General features: G+C 42.1%; 1 protein-coding gene across 2 annotated transcripts in view; it reads left to right on the top strand.

Annotated features, from left to right (window-relative positions):
• RNASEH2B (ribonuclease H2 subunit B) overlaps nucleotides 1-17,656 on the top strand; it is a 61,655-nt gene that overhangs the window by 31,133 nt on the left and 12,866 nt on the right. For both annotated transcript variants that reach the window (XM_077484239.1, XM_077484238.1), the window contains exons 6-7: nucleotides 3,112-3,176; nucleotides 12,425-12,530. In XM_077484239.1, the coding sequence (XP_077340365.1) occupies nucleotides 3,112-3,176; nucleotides 12,425-12,530 (171 nt within the window). The remainder of the gene's footprint in view (nucleotides 1-3,111; nucleotides 3,177-12,424; nucleotides 12,531-17,656) is intronic.

The raw sequence follows: 17,656 nt of genomic DNA, 5'->3' as shown, positions 1-17,656 counted from the left end.
GCTTCTTTGGAGCGGTGAAGAATCGGTGTGTTTACCGCTCCTCCCCATTGAAATTAATGGGGCAGCGCTGCAATACCGCCGGAAAAAACGCAGCTATTGCGGGCGGTTTTAACCCTTTGTCTGCCGATGGCAGGGGGTAAAAGCTTCCCACTAGCGGCCGAAATGCGCTGCAAATCCAACGCTAAAAGGCCGCTAAAAATAGCAGCACTTTACTGCCGACGCTATGGGCACGGCAGTGTGAAAGGGGTCTTAAAGGGTGAATCTGGTAAGTATCATCAGACATGGAGATCTCAAATTTTTTTTTTTTTTTTTAATAAAAAAAGTTAGGCTGTTTTGACGATTTTCAAACACAACTGTAATATATTATTATATGCTGTATTAAAAGATGATGCTGTGCTGTTCCCAGCAGAATGAAGGAATAAGCTGCTAAAGGTAGCCGTACAAATGTAAATTAGATGAATCAATGATGTTCATAGGGGTTCAAAGTGCAAGAAATGACTAATGGCACCGTTATGCTTCTACAGGCTCTAATAAAATGTAAATCGAATAGATATTACTACAGATGCAAAATCCAACAAATTGCTTGTGTTTCTAAAAAGTCAAGATATATTGTGACATCCAAATTCCTGGGTGATAATATCAAAGTGCAAGGTGCAAAAAATAAATGAGTAAATAACACTCCAATAAATATGTGCAAACATGAATAAATGAGCAATCAAAATTGGCAGACAAACGATCAACTGTGCAAATAAGCAACTATTGCAAGACCAGCAGAGTGGTGCAAAATTAGCATATAGTGCAAGATAAATGATGTATATCTTCCTATGCAGAGTGCAACTCGCCTGTGCAAAAATTGCAAAATACAGTCCAAAGTGCAACATATATTTTAAAAGTGCCAACTACTATTAACTAAGGCTGGTCCACGCAAATCCACAGTTGTGCAAAAATGCTATAGTAATAGTCTATTGAAATATTTTCTTCCTTATGTGAATGTGTATTCCAATGTGCAGATAGCAGAATAAAGTGCTGAAAGGATAAGGTGTCTCCTCTTTGTGTAAGCACACACTAGTAAGAAGTGGCCACTTATCTTGCGGTAATGAGGTAACCGCATATAAATAAACCCTGGGAATGACTGGAAATGACTGCTTCTTCTCCCTTATATCCCTGGACCAGAGTGGGTTCTTTATCTGTCTTCGTCTCTCAGCAGATGCAGGAGCAGTAATAAAAGAGGGGGTGCCAGATAGTGCAGCGTTTTTGAACAGTAATTCGATTTATTAATAAAACCGTGAGGATACTCACATAATACAAATTAAAAAAACGTTCTCCTACGAGCAGCAAGCTCGTTTGTATACGTCACTTTAGAATGCCTATGCCGGCCATACAAAAACAATGTCTTCCTTCAAAAAAAAGTAATATTTTTTTTTGTGAGTAATATTTACAGTAGGGATTATTCTTTTTGTACTATAAAGAGCTAATTTTAGTTTGTGCTTTTTTATTTTTTTACACCCCATTATAATAATGGCTAATTAATCGATTTATGAAAATAGTAAATCGATTCATTTCATAATCGATTTAGTTGTTTCAGCCCTAGTCATGATGACATCCAAGGGCATCTGACCCCCAGAGTGCCGAGGGACAGGGGTTTTCTGGGACTGGTATAACCATGCAGGGGAGTCAGCTGGACTGGAGGATAGGGTAAGTGACTAAGTCCCCTAGACATAAAGCAGCATTGGCACAGGCCCACAACAAGGGAGCTACAGGAGGCAGAGTGGGATAAGTTTGGTGGCAAGAGGGGTGGGGGAGATTAGCCTGGGGATCAGCTTCAACCTACTATAGTATTTTTATTTCCCTTTAACCAGTCGTGTGATTAGCTCCATCTGCGTTTTATGTAGCTCCAGTCCCCGAAGTATGTTAGATTGGCAGCACTCGGCAGTTGTATTTCCTCACAGAGCATAATCTTTCTCACTGATATATTTGCTGTGTAGAGGATTATAGAGAAACCATTAATTACGTGTTTGCCTAAAGTTGCCCTTTGATGGGCACCTGTCATGAAAGATATGTATGTTTCCTTGCTTGCCTTAATACTTCACAGATCTTGAACAAACACGCAGCAAATGAATGACTGAAAGCAGTGACTTTCTTATTTGGCATACAGTATTTGTTCTGTGATCAGCATGATGGCTTGGTATCTATCAATATCTCCAGGATTGGTCTGCAGTAGCAGGTCAGGTTTCTCTTAAAGCAGAGTTCCACTCAAAAATAGAACTTCCACTTTAAGGGACGGTGACCCCTTGGCATGTCATTTTTTTGGGGGGGGGAGCAGAAATGCTCTTTTTAGAGGGTTCCAGCTCCCACTTCCTCCCGGGGGTCCGCTGCGCCGGAAGGGAGATCACCTCTTCCACCCCCCTCCTCTCGGCAATCATCTGGGACGCGTCACAGGTCCCATATGAGATTGCCCAGCCAGTCACAGCGACTAGCGTATGCGCAGTGCATGCCCACAGTGACAATGCCAGCACCGCAAAGAGGAGAGGGAGACGAGCAGGGCTTTGTTTCCCCACATCGCTGGGACAGACAGGTGAGTGTCCAATTATTAAAAGTCAGCAGCTGCAGTATTTGTAGCTGCTGACTTTTTTAACTCTTCCTTCTTTTTTTTTTTTTTTTTCTTTTTTTTATTGGAACTCCACTTTAACTCCTTGTGGTGGTCTACTAAGAACATAAATGATCCTGTAGGGTAAAAAAAAGGATACAAGTATCAGAATAAGGCCTCATGCACACTGAGCCTTTGCTCAGCTCCTCTGAATGCCTTTCCTTCTGATACGAAAAAAGGTGCTAAAAAACATGGTAAAAGTCACTTATTGCACACACTTATGTGCATTAAAATTGGCCACAATATTTATTCTGGTCATTAGAGTGCACTAGTAATAGGTTTATTTTTATTTTATTTTTTTGGTGTAAACTCTGCTCTTCTAATATGCCAGGGGCATAAAAAAGCCAAATGCCGGTAAAACTGGCCTTTTTTTTTTATTTTTTTATTTTTTTTAGCTCTGTGTATGAGCCCTAATTCAGAATTAACATTTTGTCTTTGCGTTCTTTTTGTTTTGTTTTTTTCAGAAATTGGCAGCAAGAAGTTTTATAAATACAGCAAAGAAAAAACCTTAGCATGGCTTAAGAAAAAGGTGATGATTTTATTTTTATTTTTTTTACTATGACCATGAGTGCAGGTTAATGTTGGTTAGATTACATTTCCAGTAATGTTCCTGTTCTATGTGAGCCATGGGTGGATTGACTAAGCTATCAAGGCTATTTAAAGCAGAACTACACTGCATCTGAGCACCACAAATCAAAAGCACTATTTAATTCATTGTTAATATTCAAAGTAAACTCGTCCATCCATGTCTCCATCCATCCATGCTTTATTTTGCTGAGAAATCACTTTGAAAAACTTCTCCCTAGCATTTTCGACTATATCATATACTCTCCTATCTGTTTACTAATGCTAGCAGCATAGGGATTAAAAATAAGTCAGTAGAGGGAAAATTAGAGCTGGGTGATTTTTCTAAACCAAAAAAATCATCTTTTTTTTTTTTAAACTTGATTCACGATTGGAATCGAGGTGAGTTTGTTTGTTTGTTTTTTTTTTTTATTATTTTTTTCTTTTCTTTTTTTTTTTTTTTTTTTTTGATGGACGCCGCCGCCAGTCCTGAGGAGCTGCGGCAGGAGTTTTTAGGCGAGGCTGTGGCATCCGGCCTCGCGGACTAGGCCGAAGCCACGGCCTTGCCTAAAAACTCCTGCCCGCAGCAACTCAGGACTGGCGCGGTGGTAGGAAAAAAAAAACGAAAAATATAGATTTTCTTACATTTTGAATAGATTTAACCTCAACTCGATTCAAGATTCTAATAAAAAAAATTTTCCCCCCCCCCGGTCCTACTCAAAATACCAACCTAATAGTTCTCTTCGCTCCTGCTCTGAAACTCCCTTGTCACCTCATCCCATGCTGGCCTTCAGGACTTCTCCAGAGCCTCTCCCATCCTCTGGAATGCGCTTTACTCCAATCTGTCTGATCTTCTCCTACTTTATCCACTTTCAGACGATCCCTGAAAACTCATCTCTTCAGAAAAGCCTATCTGGCCTCCACTTCACAACTGTACATTTATCTTCTCCATCAGCACATCCCCACAGAGTTATTACCTCCTTGTTTTTTTTCAATTTCTTTATTTATTTATTTTTTCCCTTTCCATAAGTAAGCCAAAACAAAGTTTTACATAAACAATCTAAGAGTCATACATCTAGTTTCCATGTTCATACATAATAAACAGAAATAGCATAACAGTTCATTCCATTCCGTTCGCTTCTTACTCCCCTTATAGTATAATATATAAAACCACAAAGAAAACACGCAAGGTTAATGGTAATATACATAACATATCGGAACAGTAACATGGAAACTTCTCTCTCAGTCCCACATACACCATGTCTAATCCTAGATTGGTACTGTTCCCAGTTAGATTAGAGTTGTATTGTTATCTCCTTTTTACTCATCTACCCCTCTTACTATTTCCCCCCCACCCCCCCCCCCCAAAAAAAAAAAAAAAAAACCGAACCAAGCCAGAGAGAGGGGGAGAGGGAGGGAGAGAGGGGGAGTTCCCATCTCCTCCCCCCGAGTCTCCCCCCCCACCCCCCTAAACTGCATCGATCCGTCTCCTTCCATCCCCCGAGGAGATATAGAGGTTCCATGGTGTCCATATTTCCAAATAAGTTTTCCTTCTTTTCCTAGCTGTCCATATTAGGTCTTCCATCCTGTTCACCTCCTCGACTTTCTTCAACCACATGCTCACACTGGGAGGTTGTATTTGTTTCCACCTAAGTGTTATACATGACTTGGCTGTATTTACCAAGTGACACATGATGGAGTTCCCACCTATATTCCCTGAGGTCTCTGACAAATTCAAGAGGAATACTGCTGGATCCTCCCGTATCTCTACTTCACTGAATTTTTGAACGATCTCTCGTACATCTTTCCAATATTTCTTAATTTTTGGACATGACCAAAATATGTGTAAAAAATGTCCCACTTCTTTCTGGCACCTCCAACACTTATTTGATATATGAGGGAAATATTTTTGAAGTTTTTCTGGTGTTCTGTACCACTGTGCAATAATTTTATAATTAGTTTCCTGCAATTTTGTGCATGTTGCTGTTTTAAAAATTGATTGTATCATCTTTTTCTTCTGCTCCTCAGAGAAAATCCTTCCTAGGTCTATTTCCCACTTCCGAAAGAAGGGTAACTGAAAATTTTCTACGGGTTTAATCAGTAACGCATACATTTTCGAGATTACATGCGTAATTGGTTCCTTTTCCGTACAAAGTTTCTCAAATGGCATATAGTCTCGGTCTAGTAACTCTGGCTCTATCTCTGTTCTTAAAAAGTGTCCTAATTGTGCCGCCTGCCAGAAATCTAATTGAAAGGGGCCTTTTCTGTCTGTCATCTCCTGCCTTGTTGGCCATTTACCTTTTTTCACGAAATGCGAGGCTTGATATATTCCTTTTTTAATCAGCTTATCAAAAGGTCCTTTCTGTATGCCTGGTATAAATCGGGGATTGCCCAATATAGGAACTAGAGGGGAGTTCTGTGTCGATATCTTATTCTTAGCTAGGAGATGGTAGCATATCTGTAATGTGGGTCCTATTGTAGGGTGAAGCTTCGTATCTAAGGTCAAATTTCTGTAGCACCAAGGTGCTCTATGTAGTAGCTCCCTACATTGTGCTTGCTCTAATTTTACCCATATTTTCTGATCTCCATGTCGACACCAGTCTAGTAGTCTACCTAGATGTATTGCCTGATAGTATTTATATATGTCTGGTGTTGCTAATCCCCCGTATTGCTTTGGTAATGTTAATAATGTCCTCCGTATCCTTGGTTGTTTGTCTGCCCAGATAAATTTCATAAATAATGTTTGTATAGTTCTGAAGAATTTTCTTGGTATTAACATTGGAATTGCCTGTAGGAGGTACAGGAGTTTTGGCAAAATATTCATCTTAATTATATTATTTCTTCCAAACCAGGAATATATTCCCCTGTGCCATCTCTCCAGGCATCCTCGTACCATCTTCAATGCCGGTGCAAAATTTAATTCGTATATCTTATTGAGGTCTGTTGCGATCGTTATTCCCAAGTATTTCAAACCATAGTCCGTCCAATTAAATTTATAATCAAATTTTATTAGTCTCATCATTTTCTCTGGGACTGCTATCATTAAGGCTTCTGACTTGGAGCAGTTTATTTTAAAGTAGGATAGTATACTGTATGTCTCGATTTCCTTACATAGATTTGGGAGCGAGATTATCGGGTTCGTCACTGTGAAAAGCATATCATCTGCATATGCTGCAACTTTATTATGGGTTTCTCCTATAATTATTCCTTGGATATCCCTGTTGAGCCTTACTCTGCATAAAAGTGGTTCGAGGGTCAGCGCAAATAACAAAGGGGACAATGGACATCCCTGTCTGGTCCCATTTGTTATTGGGAAAGGTGTAGATGCCACTCCATTTACTCTTACTTGAGCTGTAGGTTTTCCGTACAAGCTTGTTATCCAGCCCAACATTTTCCCTCCTAGCTTTATATGTCGAAGTACCGAGAACATAAACCCCCACCCCACCCGATCAAAAGCTTTTTCTGCATCTGTTCCCAGAAATATGCAGGGAGTCTCGGTGGAGTTAACTGTATGTATTAGGTTTAGGGCCTTAATAGTATTGTCCCTTGATTCTCTTGTTGGGACAAATCCCACTTGGTCTTGATGAATCAGAGAGGGCAAATACTGTTGTATCCTCAAGGCTAGTAGTTTGCTAAATATTTTCAAATCTGCGTTCAGTAAGGATATTGGCCTATAGCTTCCACATTGTTTCGGGTCTTTACCTTCCTTCTGTATCACTGTGATTGTAGCTTTAAGTGTATCTGAGTGGAAAGTCGATATGTCTCCTATTTCATTGAACAATTTAACCATATGTGGACCTAATTCCGGCAAAAACGTCTTATAATATTGGGCTGTTAGTCCATCTGGACCAGGTGCTTTCTCACTTTTTATCTGTTTTATCGTGTTTTGTACTTCTACTAGTGTGATTGGGGATTCCATCTCCTCCCGTGCATCACCCGTCAGTCGGCATTTCACTTGAACTTATGTATTCATTTATCTTAGCTTGATCTGCCGCCCTCAAGTTCAGGTTATACAGTGAGGAGTAGAAATCGCCAAACACACCAGCGATCTGTTCTGGCATCCGTTCTTCCTCCCCATCTTTTTTTCTAATTATAGGTATATATGTCTTGGTTTGTATTTCCCGTAATGCTCTCGCTAATTGTTTTCCGCATTTATTGCCGGATTCATAGCTACACTTACGTCCTATCTGAATTGCCATTTTAGCTCTGTACTGTAATAAATCTGTGACTTGCCTACGTATACTTATTAATTCTTGTTCAACTTCTAGGTTCTGGGCATGTTTATGTTGTGCTTCTAGATGTTGCATTTTTACTAATAATTCTGTTAACTTAGTTTCTCTTTCCTTCTTAATCCTTGCTCCATGCTTAATTAATACTCCTCTGATTACTGCCTTGTGCGTTTCCCAGATTGTACCCGAGGAACTTTCTGGGCCTTCGTTCTCCTGAAAGAAGAATTTTATCTCCTTTCTAATATCCTCCAGGACTAAAGGATCCTGAAGGAGGCTCTCGTTAAGTTTCCACATCCTAGAGGTTAGATGTTTTTTCCCCGTTAAGTTATATTTTAAGAAAATTGGAGCGTGATCTGACCAAGTAATTAGGCCAATAGTGGCGTCCTTAACTGAGGGTAATTGTTTATGCGGAATAAAAAACATATCTATTCGTGAGTACACTTTATGCGGATTGGAGAAAAAAGAGTAATCTCTTTCCTTGGGGTGTAATATTCGCCATATATCTGCTAGTTTTGTTTCTGTTAATGCCTGAGCTATCCTCTTTCTTATTTTTGGTGTCACTGACGATGTCCCTGATGAGGTGTCTTCACTGGGGATTAATGGGATATTAAGGTCTCCCCCCATAATCAACTGTCCTTCTTCAAAATCCATAAGTTTATCAAGTATCTCTTTAACAAAGAGGTCTTGTTGTATATTGGGGGCATAACATGTTGCTAATGTAACTCCTACCCCTCCCATCGTCCCCTTTACAAAGAGATACCTTCCCTTTGCATCTATCATGGAATCCTTATGATTCCATGCTACTGTTTTGGATATCATGATGGTAACTCCCTTAGTTTTGGAAATCGGGTTAAGTGCATGGTAAACCGTTGGATATCCCGTAGACCTCAACAGAGAAAGATTATTTTCTCTGAAATGTGTTTCTTGGATATATGCCACATCTATTTTCAGTCTCTTTAAATCGTGGAATAGCATTCGTCTTTTTTCCGGGACGTTCAGTCCCTTAACATTCAGGGACATTATTTTTAAAGTCTCCATATCTCCTCGGGGAAATAGGCAGAGACCAATAAAGGTGCAAAAAAAAAAAAAAAAAGGCCCCCCTCTAGCCCCACCCCCCTCCCTCCCGTCTAGTCTACTACTCCCTCCCTCCCTCCCCCACTACCAATCCCTGGGTCGACCGTTTACCAACGGTCTCCCCACGCCGTACACAGTCCAAGACAGTGCGCAACTGTGCTCTGCGCTGTAATGTGGCCCGGGATAAGTCAGGTAGGAGCTTCACTACTGAGCCCTCTATCTCAATATTACCAGCCACCCATGCCTTCCTCAGCAGAGTCTCCTTGTGCGCATATCTATGGAGGCGGCAAATTATATCCCTGGGCCTTTTGCGGGTCTGCTGGTTTAGGCCCTAGCGCCCTGTGTACTCTGTCCAAGTCCATGTTGGGCGGGACATTCCCCTCTAAAATCATGTGAAAAATGCTCATTACCTTCTCCTGTAAGTCCTCCTGCTCAGCGACTTCTGGGACGCCTCGGAGCCTCAAGTTGCAGCGGCGACTGCGATCCTCAAGTTCTTCGATCTGGAGCTGCATCTCCACCAACATCTCACCTTGCTCTTTGCTCTCCCTTTCCACTCTCTCCATTTTTCCTTCGAATGAGGATACTCTTACCTCCCCCGCTATCAAGCGGTCGGAAATGACCTGGATCTCAGTGTGTACTTGCTGAATCTCAGCACGGTGTGTCTCCTCCACTCTCTTAATGAGAGCCTCTATGTCGGCTTTCGTTGGTAGAGCCTGGATTAAGCTCTTCAGATCCTCCGCTTCCGATCGTATACTACGAGGGGTGACTCCTCCGCTTTCCTCTTTGCCGTTCCCGGCCCTGGTTAAGCTTTCCATCTCTCCCCTATTCATCCACGCCCTCGTCTCCGCTTCCGATCGCTTAACACGAAGGGTAGCTCCTTCGTTTTCCTCTCGGCCGTTCACTGCCTCGGTTGAGCTTTCCGTCTCCCCCTTATTCACTCGCCCGCTCACCTCCGCTTCCGATCGTTTAGTGCGAGGGGTAGCTCCCCCGTTTGTCCGAGCGCTCGCCACCTCGTGGGGTTTAGCTACGTCCGTAGTCTCCGCGATATGCCCGGCAGCTGACATCCGCCTCGGGGAGAAATACTGCTGTATAGCGGGTTGTGGGGCACTACACCCTGCAGCTCTGCGCGAGGTTTTCGTTTCTCTCTGTCTAGGAGCACTCATTCCGGGATCCTCAGGTGCACATCACCTATGACTGGCGGTTCAGCTGGGAGCACAAACTCTGCACGCCCTCACTCAGCCATGCTCAGACCACTCCCAGTTATTACCTCTTGTATCTCTTGACCTTTCCTCTTAGATTGTAAGCTCTAAAGAGCAAGGCCCTCTGATTCCTATTGTATTAACGTGTATTGTACGGTCTACCCTCAAGTTGTAAAGCGCTGCGTAAACTGTTGGCACTATATAAATCCTGTATAATGATACAGTTGTCCGAAAATACAATACACATTAGGACAGCACGTTTCTGGCTAAAATAAGCATCACGATTTTTTTTGCTTAGACCAAATATCACTATTCACACAGCGTAACATCCTCTTTCACATTGTATAAAAAGTTGGGCTAACTTTTTACTGTGTGTGTGTGTGTGTGTGTGTGTGTGTGTGTGTGTGTGTGTGTGTGTGTGTGTGTGTGTGTGTGTGTGTGTTTTTTTGAGAATTTTTTATTTATTTTTTTCCCCAAAAAAATTCATTTGAAAGACCACTGCACAAATACAGTGTGACATACAGTGCCTTGCGAAAGTATTCGGCCCCCTTGAACTTTTCAACCTTTTGCCACATTTCAGGCTTCAAACATAAAGGTATAACATTTTTATTTTTTGTGAAGAATCACCAACAAGTGGGACACAATTGTGAAGTGGAACGAAATCTATTGGATTTTTGAAACTTTTTTAACTAATAAAAAAATGAAAAGTGGGGCGTGCAAAATTATTCGGCCCCCTTGCGTTTAATACTTTGTAGAGCCACCTTTTGTTGCGATTACAGCTGCAAGTCGCTTGGGGTATGTCTCTATCAGTTTTGAACATCAAGAGACTGAAATTCTTGCCCATTCTTCCTTGCAAAACAGCTCGAGCTCAGTGAGGTTGGATGTAGAGCATTTGTGAACAGCAGTTTTCAGCTCTTTCCACAGATTCTCAATTGGATTCAGGTCTGGACTTTGAGTTGGCCATTCTAACACCTGGATACGTTTATTTGTGAACCATTCCTTTGTAGATTTTGCTGTGTGTTTGGGATCATTTTCTTGTTGGAAGATAAATCTCTGTCCCAGTTTCAGGTCTTTTGCAGACTCCAACAGGTTTTCATCCAGAATGGTCCTGTATTTGGCTGCATCCATCTTCCCCCTCAATTTTAACCATCTTCCCTGTCCCTGCTGAAGAAAAGCAGGCCCAAACCATGATGCTGCCACCACCATGTTTGACAGTGGGGATGGTGTGTTGAGGGTGATGAGCTGTGTTGCTTTTACGCCAAACATTGTTTTGCATTGTGGGCAAAAAGTTTGATTTTGGTTTCATCTGACCAGAGCATCTTCTTCCACATGTTTGGTGTGTCTCCCAGGTGGCTTGTAGCAAACTTTAGACGAGACTTTTTATGGATATCTTTGAGAAATGGCTTTCTTCTTGCCACTCTTCCATAAAGGCCAGATTTGTGCAGTGTACGACTGATTGTTGTCCTATGGACAGACTCTCCCACCTCAGCTGTAGTTCTCTGCAGTTCATCCACAGTGATCATGGGCCTCTTGGCTACATCTCTGATCAGTCTTCTCCTTGTCTGAGCTGAAAGTTTAGAGGGACGGCCAGGTCTTGGTAGATTTGCAGTGGTCTGATACTCCTTCCATTTCAAAATGATCGCTTGCACAGTGCTCCTTGGGATGTTTAAAGCTTGGGAAATCTTTTTGTATCCAAATCCGGCTTTAAACTTCTCCACAACAGTATTACGGACCTGCCTGGTGTGTTCCTTGGTCTTCATGATGCTCTCTGCGCTTTCAACAGAACCCTGAGACTATCACAGAGCAGGTACATTTATACAGAGACTTGATTACACACAGGTGGATTCTATTTATCACCATCAGTCATTTAGGACAACATTGGATCATTCAGAGATCCTCGCTGAACTTCTGGAGTGAGTTTGCTGCACTGAAAGTAAAAGGGCTGAATAACTTTGCACGCACCACTTTTCAGTTTTTTATTTGCTAAAAAAATTTAAAATATCCAATAGATTTCGTTCCACTTCACAATTGTGTCCCACTTGTTGGTGATTCTTCACGAAAAATTAAAATTGTATATCTTTATGTTTTGAAGCCTGAAATGTGGCGAAAGGTTGAAAAGTTCAAGGGGGCTGAATACTATATATATATATATATATATATATATATATATATATATATATATATATATATATATATATATATAATATTAGTGTGTGTGTGTGTGTACTAGGTCTGCCTTTGAGGCACTGATGGAAAGCAGTCACATAGATAGTGTATTTTTTTTTTGTTGTAATATACCATTTAAATGAATAACATAAAAATATAATAAAATTAGTCTTTCAACATATATCAGTTCACCATATATTTGCATCTATATCCGTACAAAATGTTGCAATAACTTCCCGTGCAGTTGTGCTCCAAATACACTGCAATTCCTGTCACGGATTTACAAATGCCCTTAGATCCAATGCGCATTCTTAAACCGGGGTCAGTATAGCCATAACTGGTCTCCCTCACAGAAATCTCCAAGTATTTCAGTCCACATCAATCCTCACCACTCCATGGGAAATTGTTTTACTCAAGTCTCATGGCAGCCTTTACTGCCACAGATGAGCCTTGAGTGAAAACCTTACCCATGGATTGTGTGTTTTTTTTTAAATAAACTCCTGGATATTCTTACTGTTAAAATGTTGCTTGCATGTCTTTTATAGGTTGACCAGACAGTCAAAGTTTTAAAGAACAGTGATGTGAGTGTGGGTGGAGGAGTTCAATCTGCCAGCTTTGTTCGGATCAAGCAGGAATCTGACGTAAAGGAAGGTAAAAACCCCAATTTAAATAAAAATATATCTTTATTACTCTGACAGCTGCATTCCTGCGTGTGTGTTTTTTTTTTTTTTTTTTTACACTGTCTATAAACAGAGGGGTCCTCACTGAGCTGGTAGAGAATCCGAGTTTTTTCCTAATGACCATAACCTACATCACCTGTCAAGTTTTCAACATGGTAGAAGATTTTTGAAATTCTGTGTCAGCTAGTTTTAGCTATATTTAAGCGGTTGTAAAGGCAGAAGATTTTTTATTTTAATGCATTAAGATAAAAAAAAAAACTTCTAGCCCCCCCCCCCCCCTTCATACATGCACGAGACCATCTCGATCCAGCGTTGTTGAACGAGACTCCACTAGGACTTCCCCCTCCTCATTGGCTGAGACACAGGGGGTGTCATTGGCATCCACTACTGTCAGCCAGTGAGCCAATAATGAGAAAGGGGGTGGGCCATATATGAATTGACAACAGGGAGCAGCAGCTTGGCTCGGGTACCCCCATAGCAAGCTGCTTGCTGTAGGGGCAGGAGGGAGGGGGTCAGGAGCGCCGAAGAGGGACCTGAGAGGAGGAAGATCAGGGCTGCTCTGTGCAAAGCCACTACACAGAGCAGGTAAGTATTACATGTTTGTTATTGTTAAACAGAAAAATATGAGCCTTTTAGTATCATTTTAATTTCTGCAAAATAAAATACATTTTGTAGTAGCTTTCTGTTAAAATATGTTTAAAAGAAAACGGTTATTCAACAATTTTCTACTTTCGAGCTCTAAAGAACTTGGAGTTCATGTACCACTGACACACCTTTTGTTGTACACCCTCTTTAAAAATTTTAGGTCATGTTTGAGTTGAAATTTTGCTCATCTGGCAGATTGCTGCAGCATGTTTGGAGCAGGAGTGGTGTATGCTATATATTTCAGCAAGTCCCGCATATGTCTAGCATTAAAGCAGATTTAGGAAGCCTTCTACTCTGGAGAATTCACAGGAAATGTGTTTTATTTCCTTGGCACGCTTTCTCTTGAGGTTTTGCATTTTAAAATTATAAATGAATAGTCTTCTTTACTCTGTTCAGTTACAATACAGAGCTTAGTCTTGAGCCTAAATTGGTGTAAACTTTAAATACAGGAGTCAGTGAGTCATTGAGGGGGTGCTTAAGCCTAAATTGGGTGTTCTTCCCTCATGAGTTTGCATTGCAAAATGCCAATTGGTGATTTTTAAAGTACAACTAAAGACTCCTTTTTAAAACAGTTCCAAATCCATTTGTGTGATCCAGTTAATTTACCTTCCCATACAGAGCCATATTCTCCTTTGTCTCTCCTTCACTCCCCTCCCAGACACCGCAGTTCACAGTGGGAGGTTTAAGCCACAGAGACGGTGTTGTCAATCCAGAAAGCAGTTGTCAGGGCTAGGTGTAGCTAGGTGACCATGCTGATCATCACACCCCAGAAACCTTTACTCATTCCAAGCTTTAAAGAGTGACAATTCTCCTCTGAATTCAAGAGTAGTGAAGCATCATTGTCACCCCATCACAGGAACTGCATTAAGTGGATTTATTGGCAGGTTCAACAAGTATTTGTGGGACTTTGCAGGGGGATTAAGAGAGAACTTTAAAGCGGGGTTCCACCCTAAAGTGGAACTTCCGCTCATCGGAACCCTCCCCCCCTCCGGTGTCACATTTGGCACCTTTCAGGGGGGAGGGGGGTACAGATACCCTGTCTAAGACAGGTATTTGCACCCACTTCTGGGCATAGACTCCCATGGGAGTCTATGCCGTTTCCTGTTCCGCCGTGCTGTCTGCTGGGACACACACGGGTCCCAGAGACAGCGCGGACCATTCCTAGTGTGCTGCGTGACTCGCACATGGGCAGTAGGGAACCAGGAAGTGAAGCCGCAACGCTTCACTTCCTAATTCCCTCACCTAGAATGGCGGCGGCAGCAGCCGAGACCCGAGCAATCGATCGGTCTCCGCTGCCGACATCGCTGGACCCTGGGATAGGTGAGTGTCTATTTATTAAAAGTCAGCAGCTGCAGTATTTATAGCTGCTAGCTTTTAATATTTTTTGTTGTAGGTGGGATCCCTCTTTAACTGCAGATTTACTTAAAAAATAAGCTGCAACACTTAATTATAACGGGAGGCTTTCGTTTGTTTTTTTTTTTAAATGAAGTAGGGTATTCCTGGGGGAAAAAAACAAAATTGCACTCCCCTAGGTGGATGCAGCATCGGTCCCCTGCCAGCTCCAGACTGAGAACTGCAGGGGGCAGGATCTGCTGACTCGGGCATGTGGGTGAATTCCAACTGTAAAGTTGGGATCTTCCCCAAGTCTGTATATAGCTGTTGTCAGCTGAAAATGGGTCACAGAAGTGCATAACTAACTGCACTCCTTTTGTAGTATGCTTCGAAAAATAATCACTCTCTCAGTCCAGTCTATGTTGTTAACGTGTGGGAGATGGCCTCAGGCTGAGAACCAAAAAAGGAAAATGTGAAAAAAAAAAAAAAGCATGTTTGCTTGTACATGATTGGATGATGAAATCAGCAGAGCTTCCCCTCAGATCGACAGCTACTGCAATTCCAAGTGCACTTGTAGTGCAAAGTGGATTTGCCTTTTAGTAAATAAACCCCATTGTGTTTATATGTGGGTTACCCTGCTGATTGGAAAAAAAAATGCCCAATTTCTGCAATTCCATGCTTTTTATACATGGAGTGAGACAGACTGCCCACACGGTTGGTTGTTCAGCTCATTGTAAGGATCCTTTCCTGAATGATCCCCTGACAGTGGCAGCTGGTGCTCAAAATGTATGGGGGGGGGGGGGGGGCGCAAACAAACTGAAAAATTCAGGAAAAAAACACATCGTTTGCAGCCACTGTGCCATCAAATGCAGCTTCTGTACCCATCGATGGCTACCACTGTGCCATCATATGCATATGATATATACTGTACCCATCGATTGCAGTCACTGCCATCAATTGCCACCAGTATGCCATCATACGCAGCTACTGTGCCATCAGTTGCTGCCACTGTGCCCATTCAACATAGCTACTGTGCCATCAATTGCCACCACTGTCCCATCATACGCAGCTACTGTACCCACTGGTCCACAGGAAAAAAAATCACCAGACGGACCCGATTGCAAAGCTTGGGTGAAAAATTCTTAAAGGGGAGTGATTTGGGGGGTGGTAAAAATGCAACTTGGCTATGTGTTTTTACTATCCCTTCCCCCATCCCATGTATAATGTAGCATCTCACTATGTGTTCATGGTCATTATGATGATCAGAGCACAGCAGGTTCTCTATGGCTCTGTCAGTGTAACATGACTGTGTAGGACTGACTTTCTTACTGTACTGTGTTATAGTCTGTAACACACAGTACAGCCATATATTAAGAAAGTCAGCACCACACAGCATGTTACACTGACAGAGCCATAGAGAACTTGCTATGCTCTGATCGTCATAATGACCATGAGCACACAATGGGAAGTCAGGGGACTGAGCCTCAGCCTGTGTTATGTTTGTGTGTGTATAGGGGAATTGTTTGCCTGTGGGACCACCGTCAGGATTAGTCTCTGTCTCTACTTCAGGCTGCAGCAGCATGGCACTTACTGAGGGAAGGGAGCCACATTACAATTGAATCCATCCGTCCAGGAAAGCATACAGTGAGCACAAGGTACACTGATGCAGAGCAGAAATTGTATGCTTCCACCTGAAAATTGAGAAATAGTCGCTCTTCTCTCACCTCATGGGGCCCAGGAAGGTACTATATACCTTGCCGGTTAAGTAGGTGCAGGTTAATAAAGTTATTTAGCTAATTGTGTTGTTGTTTTTTTAGCTAGAAATCTGCTCGGGGGTGCCCCCCCTTCATTCTGGGCCCGGTACAACAGGGCTGGTTGTACTGCCTGTACTTATCAGCGGTCCTGGCCCGAAGGTAACAAGTCTGATGCGCTCTTGCTGAGGAAACAATTGTGATCTCAGCAGCATGGCTGATGGTGTTTTTGATGTAAAACTCTCAACTGTGCATGTCTGCTCCTGCAGATTGGTGTTCTGCCTGATGGTGTCTACATACTGTAGTTGCATAGTAGATGAGGTTGAAAAAAGGCACAAGTCCATGAAGTGCAACCTGTGTGTGTGCTTTGTATGTCGTGGTCATTCAGGTGCCTATCTAAAAGTTCTTTGAAATTTATCAATGCTCCCCGCTGAAACCACTTCTCTTCTAATTTTAGTGAATGGCTGCGTCTTTTAAATTCCCTTTTGTGGAAAAGTTTTATCCCTATTGTAGGGTCACCAGTATGGTATTTGTACATTGAAATCATATCCTGTCTCAAGCATTTATTCTCTCTGGAGAATAAAGTTCAGTGCTCGTAATCTATCCTCATAACTAAGGTCCTCCAGACCCTTTATTAGCTTTGTTGCCCTTCTCTCAACTCGCTCCATTTCCAGCACATCCTTCCTGAGGACTGGTGCCCAGAACTGGGCAGCATACTCCAGGGGCGGCCGGACTTGACAGTCTTGTAGAGCAGCAGAATTATTGTCTTATCTCTGGAGTTAATCCCCTTTTTAATGCAGCAGCTTGGCATTGCATGTCATTGCTGGGCCTTGTCATCTACTAGGACCCCCAGGTCCTTTTCCATTCTTGATTCCCCCAGAAGTTCTCCCCCCTTGTGAGCAGATTGTATTCATATATTTGCCACCCAAATGCATTATTTTTACATTTTTATACATTAAACCTAATTTGCCACGTCGTCTTGCAAGATTTCCACATCCCGTGGAGAAATGAATAGACCTGCTTTCCACACTGGACCGTTCTGCGTACTCCCCATTTTGCCACTAAAATTCCTTTGCAAAATCCAGATACACCACGTCTACAGGCCTTCCTTTATCTAGATGGCAGCTCCTCTCCGCATAGGTTAATAATTGTTTTGGCAAGAATGATTCTTCATGAATCCATGCTGATTACTGCTAATGATATTGTTGTCATTGCTAAAATCTTGTATATAGTCCCTTAGCATCCCCTCCAAGAGCTTGCAAGTTTGAATGCAGACAACACTGACAAAGCCAGTGATGAAGAGCCGGGTAGGTAACCAGTGTCAGTGGGCACTAATGGAGAAACTTGCCTGTTTCTTGCTGATCTATGC

This window comes from Lithobates pipiens, unplaced genomic scaffold, assembly GCF_037356315.1.
Source record: "Lithobates pipiens isolate NorthernLeopardFrog02 unplaced genomic scaffold, aLitPip1_a1.2 Scaffold_16, whole genome shotgun sequence".
NCBI lineage: Eukaryota > Metazoa > Chordata > Amphibia > Anura > Ranidae > Lithobates > Lithobates pipiens.
This window is presented reverse-complemented; position numbering and strand designations above follow the sequence as displayed.